Source organism: Astatotilapia calliptera, chromosome 20 (genome assembly GCF_964374335.1).
Source record: "Astatotilapia calliptera chromosome 20, fAstCal68.1, whole genome shotgun sequence".
NCBI classification, from domain to species: Eukaryota; Metazoa; Chordata; class Actinopteri; order Cichliformes; family Cichlidae; genus Astatotilapia; species Astatotilapia calliptera.
In genome coordinates this window covers 8,478,017-8,486,864 of record NC_137441.1, presented here as the reverse complement: position 1 = coordinate 8,486,864, position 8,848 = coordinate 8,478,017, and the positions used below count along the sequence as shown (strand labels likewise).

At 39.5% G+C, this 8,848-nt stretch overlaps 1 protein-coding gene across 6 annotated transcripts; it reads left to right on the top strand.

Annotated features, from left to right (window-relative positions):
- The first annotated feature begins 134 nt into the window (after positions 1–134).
- gtsf1 (gametocyte specific factor 1) lies at positions 135–3,082 on the top strand. 6 transcript variants are annotated; one of them, XM_080294993.1, is made up of 7 exons: positions 135–253; positions 1,064–1,164; positions 1,259–1,365; positions 1,824–1,950; positions 2,039–2,128; positions 2,635–2,692; positions 2,773–3,082. In XM_080294993.1, the coding sequence occupies exons 1-7, from the start codon at positions 240–242 to the stop codon at positions 2,846–2,848; spliced, it is 573 nt and encodes a 190-aa protein (XP_080151119.1). In that variant the 5' UTR covers positions 135–239; the 3' UTR covers positions 2,849–3,082. The 6 variants fall into 6 exon arrangements, with proteins under 6 accessions (XP_080151119.1, XP_080151118.1, XP_026010068.1 ...); XM_080294992.1 differs by having other exon boundaries at positions 192–253; positions 2,615–2,692; XM_026154283.2 differs by having other exon boundaries at positions 209–381.
- The last annotated feature ends 5,766 nt before the right edge of the window (positions 3,083–8,848 follow it).

Below are 8,848 nucleotides of genomic sequence, written 5' to 3'. Positions count from 1 at the left end.
CACGGACAACTAATTTAATTAGCTGCTTCTTCCACCAAAAGCCAGAGATTCAGTTTGCACATTTTATTGATAGTATTCATAGTTCATATAAAAATATTTTTTAAAAAGAAAAAAGGTAAAATCGGCCCTGCGACAGACTGGCGACCTGTCCAGGGTGTACCCCGCCTCTCGCCCTATGACAGCTGGGATAGGCTCCAGCGCCCCCCGCGACCCTGAAAAGGATAAGCGGAAGCGAATGGATGGATGGAAAAAGGTAAAATCCCCGTAGAGCTAATAAAAAAAATTTAACTGCCAAAAATCACGTGACTCTTCGCGAGATTTAAAGAAGTGGGGCGGCTCTGGTTGTTTGATGTCTTTTGAGAGAAACGGATCTCTTTCATGGTAATTTTAAACTGCTTCTAGGCTTTATTCGAACCATTTTCTATAAACGTTACAAAAGTTAAGTGCAGGTGTTTAAAATTCACGTGTTAGTGTCTCAGGCAATGTGCTGAGTAGCTAGGCAACTTTTTTGCTAACAGACTTTGGAAACAGGCCAGGTCTTCTTGCTGCATATTTTACGGTAACGTTTGATGAGCTAGGTACTGTGTAGCGTGTCCACGAGTTAGCTCTGCGACTTATTTTATCCATATAGAATGGCTTTATATCAGTCAAACGTGAATATTTGGTCATCATGGGATGTTTAATCAGGTCAAAGAAGAACTGGGGGTGTAGGAACCACCTGCACCTATACTGAGACACAAAGAGTTGGGGGGGGAGGAAGAGCTAGCTTCATTCACTAAGGTCACTCATGTTTCTGTCTTTGTACACACATTAGGAGTATTTTTTTCTTCTTCTCTATATTTAAAAATAATCCAAACCAGCAGGCTAAGTTAAGCTCACTTTGGGGTAACAGAAAAATGTTGCACACCTGCAGAGCTGAAGGGTTAATGTGGTTATGCAGCTTGTGAATGCTGTGCCATGTGTTGGCATTACCAAAGTGCAAGCATTTAGCTTACACAATTCCTGCGTGTCTATTTGGGGGTGGGTGGTTATATTTTAATTTAAACTGTTTGCCTGCCCACAGTAAATTCCAGCTACAGATGGCGAGCAATTTTGTAATTGGAAGCACCAGCAGTCCCTGCAGGACCTCTTCTGCAGAGCCAGCACAGCTGGTTGAGGAATATGGTGAAACTTTTTTTTTTTTAACATTAAGGTGTTGTCAGTACTTTAAATCCTAAGTTAATGCATTTGCTTCTCCCCCCCCCCCCCCCCTTTAAAGATGGGAAAGGAAACACAGACCCAGAAAAACTTCTTCAGTGCCCTTTTGATAAAAACCACAAGATCCGGTCCAGCCGCTTTCCTTACCACATCATAAAGTGCAGGAAGGTGAGTCAAGTGCTAGTATCTTTAAAATTTTAGGTTTTAGTTGTATTTTCTTTCTATTTTACATTAGTCTGTCAAATTGAGTTTACTCATTTTAGTTTTGTTTTTTAGTTTCTGTAGTTCCAGTGATGGTTTTAATCTTATAAGAGACTTTGGCCTTGTTAGATGTTCACAGCAGCCATTACAATGCAAACATTAAATCTTGGAAGGGCCTCTGGATTTCATGCAGCTGAGTTAAACAGGATCCTATTGAATAATCTAACCACTGAACCAGTGCTTACAATTATTTTTATTCAGCAGAACATCAAAACGCTAAAGTAGCCAAATTTTCTCCACTGGTGGATGAGGGAGAATAAAAATTGCTAAGTGGCGAAGCTGGTACTGGTCTTGAGTAATTTCCTGGCTTGAATGAAACTTTAGCCATGATCGAAAGTTTAATTGTTTATACAAACTCTCTGCAGAACCATCCCAAACTGGCCCGTGAACTAAAAACCTGCCCTTTTAATGCTCGCCACCTGGTCCCCAAACATGAGCTGGCTCACCACACTGAGACCTGCGAGGACAGAGTTCCTGTGGACATGGAAGAAGGTAAGACTGCTTTTTTTTTTTTTTCTTTAACTTAAATTTAATCATGTTTAACCTCGTGAATATTTCTTATTTTACACCCCTGTTACAGATGGAAGTTCAAGTTCAAATGGACCTTGTAACTGGCATGTCCCAGTCAGCACTTGGGTTAACCCAAACATGACTGAGGATTGGGATCAAGGTATGACTTATAACCTCATCATCTTGGTATTGGCACAAGGATGACTAACCCTTACCTGGCTGTGTGAATCAAGCGTTAAAGTGCTTTAGACTCGTTTTCCTTGTAATGGAAAGCTGAAGACAACTGCTCCTCCTGCTTGAAGCTTACGCTCACTTGATCTGTGACCTCTGTAAACGCTTCATCTGGGTTAATGGTCTTGGTTGCTAGTTTTAGTAATTATTACTGAATAAAACTCTTTAACTCTGGAAGATTGTTCAGGGCTGTTGTGATGAACTGCTACTGTGTAAAATGTGAAATATCCCATTTCTCACCTAGGTCAACCTTTTTCGAACCTTGTGTCTGAAAACTGCTTTTCCCCCTTCAGTTTCTGACTGTTAAACAATACTTTCCATTTTAAGAATGGGTCTGGGTCTAAATGCACCTGAAATATAAACTTTTTGTGCTGCACCCTGAGACATTGAGACAATACTTAGTGAAAGTATTAAGGTAACTGTCCCATCTTGCAGAGGCAGATAACACTGCTCCTCCATTTGTGTGGGGTGAAACCAAAACCATTGGGCCAAAGTAAGTCAGCTCTTCCATCAGTCTGAATCGGCTAACAGTAGTTTTTCTTTGTTCTCTAACTGTTGTCTCTCTCCCACCAGACAGGAAACAAGACCCACCAACAATCTTGGTCCAACGTTTAGATCACCCAGTGACATTCCATGGTCTGGTTTTTAAGCTATAATTTGTATTTACTGCATATGCAAGCATGTTTAGGCATTTCCCTTTTTAAATTTGTTCTTAACATTTTTTTTTTTTATAAATCTCCCTCAATATGACTCATGCCTTCTGCCAGATGCAGACTACGTTGATGTGATATGTCCACTTTTTTTTTTTTTTTCGTCGCGTCTAGCATCCTCACTGTTTAGTCAGACTGCATTGTTGCTTAATAAATCTGTTTACGTGAAGAAACTTGAGTAAATTCATTTTCAGTCACATGCTATGCAATGATTCAAGATGGTTTAAAGGCAAACTTTTCAAGTCCTATATTTGCAGCACATCCCATATTTGACGCTTATAACAGCTTGGAACACTTTGACTTCAGTGTTGCTTTGATTGGTTAGCATTCAATATAACGCACCCTGAGGTAGCTGTGTTTTAGTACTATATAAAATTGAGTTGGAATGAGTTCTTGGCATAATTTCATCAAGGTGCTCCACGCATTCCTCAGATTTTGAGTGACATGATTGCATCACAGTTGCTACACATCCATGACTGGAATTTCATGTTCCGCCACATTGCAAACGTGCTCTATTGCAGCGGTCCCCAACCTTTTTTTGCGCCACGGACCGGTTTATGCCCGACAATATTTTCATGGACCGGCCTAAGGTGTCGTGGATAACTACAACAAAATAAAACTAGTACCGAAAAAAGAAAATTTATTCATAACACATGGTACCGGTCCGAGGCCCGGGGGTTAGGGACTGCTGCTCTATTGGATTGAGATCTGATGACGTGGAGGTCATTTGAGTACAGTGAACTTGCTATCAAGTTCAAGAAACCAGTTTGACATGACTTAAGAGGTTTGCAAAGTCCTGCTGGGCCTTTGTGTGGAGTGGTTGGATGTGGTTGTAATTTTTAATAGAGGTAAAATGTTTGGGTTTTTTAGCCCTTAAATATCCTGTGGATCAGGGCTCATAAATGCTTGAAAATAAAATTAACTGAAGTAAAAACCTAATTGTTTTTAGGTTTCAACTGGTCTAGCTGTTGGTTTGAGGTGAAGTTGAATTTGTAGGTACACGTCATCCTCTATTACTCTTTCCACTTTTCATAATGCACCAGTGACTGTAAACCATCCCCAGAGCCTCACCTTTACTCCTTCAATCATGCTTCTTGTCATTGTGGCTAGATAGTTCTGCCTTTGTCTAATCCAACCATAAAACTTTTCTCCAGAAGGCTAATCCACGTGGACAGCTGGAAATTTCAGTCGAGTTTGAAGGTGTCAGTTTTGGAGCAGGGGTGTCTTTCTTGGCCAGCACCTTCTTAGACCATGACAATGGTAAACTGTGATACTGGTTTCCAGTTCATGGCAGGCTTCACTCTGAGTGATTCCTGGGTTGTTCCTGAACTTGCATACAGTTGTCTGAACATGCTCAATCATCCAGGTAAGGAGATCCTGAGGACAAGTTTGAACTGTTTAGAAACGGCCTTCCCAACTCGTGTAAATCTACAATTGTCCTTAGATGTTAACTGAATTCCTTGGACTTTCACATTGTGCTGGGTATTGGTCAATCCAGTAAGTGCTGTCAAACAAATCCTTTTTATTCTGGCAAAAAGAAACTACCAGTTGTAGTCAATCATGATCAGTAACTAGAAGATAATGTGCTTTGGCCCTCATCATGTATTAAAAGATTAAAGTGAATATACGTAAATATTTGATCCTGTGTGGATTATGCAGAACCATTAAAAGGCCAGAGTAACATTCATACCCAAGATCAGTCTGAGCACAGCTGTGTATTAACTGTCATTTTCTGACCTCTGGATGGCGCTATTTGTCAACTTTCTACATTCATTCTTTCTCTTTACGTTCTGTCACTTTGACTTCATTATCACACATCGATTCAATGATCTTCTCTTGTCGGACATGTTTAACATGTGGCTTTTCCGGGTATAAAGAACATTTCTCTCTTGACATTAACTTTGTCATGCATCCAAAGCTGCCGCATAAGAGTGAGCTTAGTTGCAAGTGTCACGATAATCCAAGTGTGAGGGGCAGCATGCCAGCCCACTCTGTCATATCTAAGTGGCATCATTGATTTCATGTGATGACTGTCTATTTTAGTTTTGGCTATTATTAGAAATGTTCACGGGGGCGCTAAACTGCTCTGTGACCATCTGTAAGAACAGGTGACTGAGTAAAGAAAAAAACGTGAACCCTTCACCTCTAAGGTGAAGTGATCTCTCTATTAAGCAGTGAGGGAACATTTTGTTCTAAGGTTTTCCGGTCCTATTAGAGGAAAGCATCTCTACAAAGCAATAAAAAGTTTATAGTACGTGACCAAATTTGTTATATTTCTGTATTTCTGGGATTGGTATCCTACAGAATGACATTAACTCCATCCATGGACATTCACCAATCATCTGATAAATATTAAATTGATGTTAACCATTTTAGCTAACATCAACTTAATTAAATATGATTGACCTTTTGATGACAACCGTCATCAAAATACCAAATACGGGAATTTCTTTTTTAGGATTGTTGTACAATCCCCAATCCCTACCAGTAATTTTCAGTTGTAGAATCCATGCCAAGGATCATTGAAGCTGATCAAGCAAGACACGGTGTCAACACCTGACTAAGAAACTTGATGCTGTTTTTTCCTTTTATTTTTCATGCATCTGTACCCAGTCTGCGGGACCTCTGTTCTATATATTAACACCAATATGTTTCAATGAGCTACAAGAGCTGCTTATAGTTGTGTTACTACTTGTATGACCACTTAAGGTGGAACATGAAGATGCTTGTATTGATATAGATCTTATAAACTTGCCACTAAGCAGGCTTAAATGTCACGGTGCCCTTTTTAAACCAGCCAATGATGTAATTGTGTATTATCAACGAATAACTGCTAGTAGGAGCCCATGCTGTCTATTTAAATAACACGTTATGTGACATAAAGTGTCTTTAAAAAAAAAAGGAGGTAAACTGAACTGAGCCAGTATTATAAATAGCTCTTCAGATGCTCTCTGATTTCTTAATACCGCGGGTGTTCGTATCTGAGATTTTATGAGTATTTTTAGAAAGTGATTTTATCTCAGCATGGAAGAAATCTTCAGATTTTTAGTAGTACCCTGTGCTCATTGTCGTGGTTGTGCATCAGATACATATGTGATTATTTCAAGGCTGCCAGTTTATTTAAAGACATCACAGGGAGGGAGGGTGTTATGTTATGTCAAAAAGTGGAAAAAGATCCGTTCCTTAGTTGAGAAGTTGGACTGTGTTAAAACTTTTGAACAAGAAGGGTCTTTATGTGAAGAATCAAAATGTATTAGATTTAAAAGTAGAATTAAAAACCGGAAAGTACCACAGTTGTAAATACTGAATTTAACTTAAACATCCTGAATGTTTATTTTTTCATCTGTAGCAACAAGTAAAATTAAATTTGTCATACAAAATTGTCATATGTATCACAATTTTTAATTTCACAATTACTGTAACCAACAGAACTGGCAAAGTAATCAATGCTATCAGTTAAAATCGTCTTTGTCTCTGGTTTTACTCTTTTCTTTTCTTTTTTTATGGTAGGTTGCAGTCACCAGCTCTATCAGCTACATGCTGACATGTTGGAGTGACAAGATCAGTTCATCTTGTGATACAGTCTTCGATGCACTGGCACCTGAAGTTACTTTTGGTTGCTGCCTTGTTTCTCACTGGGAGTTCACTGCTTCGTGTCTCCTTCCAGGCTTCAGACTGGGGAGCATACAACTAACCAGAGTCACTGTTTTAGGATTAATTGTGATGATGCTAATGAACAGAGTAAAAATGATCAGAAGTTGCAAAATAGCGAAAAAGAAAGGGGTACCATTAGGTTCAAAGTCACCATACAAGCCTCCATACAAAGAGGATGTAATTTGATGTGCAGGTGTTCAACCGTATTTAATTTCATTTTCAACTCTTTAGGAATTATTCATAAAGAAGTTCATATTCAGTTCCTTATATTAAGTTCCTCATTTTCAGAACCTCAAAAGTAATTCAGCAAGCTAATATAATTTTAAGTCATGGTTTTGAAGTCAATAACTGTCTGAAGACTGGAAAACCACCAATTCTTCTGTGTCCTCCTTTGAGATGCTTTGCCAGCCCTAAATTGTTTATGGGCCTCTCTGCCTTTAGGTTCATCTTCAGTAACTGAAAAGCAAACTCTGTTGGGTTGAGATCAGGTGACTGACTTGGCCACAGAAAAATATCTAAGTTCTCTGCTTTGAGAGAAATTAGATTGATCGCTCTTAGACTGCCTTTGCACTTTGCATTATCCATTTGCAGTTTTAGAGCATTGGCTGAATCTGAGCAGAGAGGACTTTTCACAATTCATCCTTCCATGAACAGTCACATCATAAGTGGAGATATTATCTGAATTTCAGGAGCGGGATCACACCTCATTCACGCCCCTTCCGGCCTCAGGCTCTATAAGCCCCTTCACCAATACCTGCTGTTCTCATTTTCATGCCCCACCCTTCTCCCGCCCCTTTTTTCTTCTTTCTTCTAATCTTTCTTTCATCCACTTCTCGTTAGTACATGGGGAATGGGTAAATGACTGGATGTAGTGTAAAGCGCTTTGGGGTCCTTAGGGACTAAGTAAAGCGCTATACAAATACAGGCCATTTACCATTTACCAGTGCACGGTTCCTCATCCATCGTCGATCATCGTCACTGAGGATGTGGTCCCAGCTAGTGAGATAAACACTAGTGACCCTGTTCTGCTCGCAGCTTTGCATGTCTGTGCTGGAATATTGCTTACACTGTGTTTGACAGATAATGTGGCTTTTAATATTGGGCTTAAAACTTTGCTTTTTTGATAAAGCATAGAGTTAGGGCAGGATCAGCTGACCCTGAATCCTCCCTTAGTTATGCTTCAATAGGCCTAGGTTGCTGTGGTTTCCCATGCTGCACTTCACTCACCCTTTTTCCACTCACTATGTGTTTACCTACCATTTTGCATTTAATTATTAGTTATTATTACTCTGGCTCTCTTCCACAGTGTGTCTTTTGTCCTGTTTCCCTCCCCTCACCAGTCGTAGTAGGTGGCTGCCCCTCTCTGAGCCTGGCTCTTGTCGAGGTTTCTTCCTGTTAAAAGGGAGTTTTCCCTTCCCATTGTCACCAAGTGCTTGCTATTAGGGGGTCATCTGCTTGTCTAAGTTTTCTCTTAATGACAATATCTGGATTAACTTTATGAGACTTATTGTTATTAAAACAGATGAAAATATACAATTTTGTAGTTGCTTAATTTGATTCACTGCATCTCTTATCACAGTTCTTTTCCAAACTGTTCTCCTTTAACACAATCCTGCTGTTGCTGCAGGGGCAGCTCTACTGTGGAGGCATGGGGTGGCCCTAAAACAACCTCTTGCCACCCCTATTGCCACCCTAGTTTTGCATATGAAAATGTTGTTTATAAAAAATAAACTAGCGTGAACACACTTTGAGCCTAGCTACAATTAACATTGAATATGAATTCTAAAACTGAATATATTGCATTAAGTTACCCCCATCCCCACCCCACCCCTTTGAAAAATGGCTCAGTATATATTAGAGAATGTAACACCTGTAAATGTGCAAAGAAATGGCTTTCATTTCACCACCCCATCTGATTTCCATCCCACATGTGTTGCTATTGATTAGCAATAAAACATTATTGATTATAACATGTTCTCGTACTTTGGTTGGACATCTATCACCAAATCAATATTTACACGCCTTCTGGAAACATAAATTGAAATAAATTAGCTTTGTTCCAGACTCAGTGCTGAGAAAAGGTGACGTACTGTAAATATCCCGGGGCAAGGAAAAGAATACGAGGAACTCCTGCTCTTTTCCCATTCAAATTGTTTCATTTAAATACTACTAAATATGACTTCACGTGGGCGGTATCAGCTTTTAGGACAACAAATGGGGTCAAACTCATTTTAAATTAGTGGCCACATGGAAACCAAGTTGATCTCATTCTGATCTCAGCTTGG

Coding starts and splice junctions, on each gene's coding strand:
- gtsf1 (XM_080294991.1), top strand. CDS start 350: ATGTCTTTTGAGAGAAACGGATCTCTTTCATG. Junction 382..1,063: donor AGAAACGGATCTCTTTCATG/GTAATTTTAAAC, acceptor GCCTGCCCACAG/TAAATTCCAGCTACAGATGG. Junction 2,129..2,614: donor GACTGAGGATTGGGATCAAG/GTATGACTTATA, acceptor GAAAGTATTAAG/GTAACTGTCCCATCTTGCAG.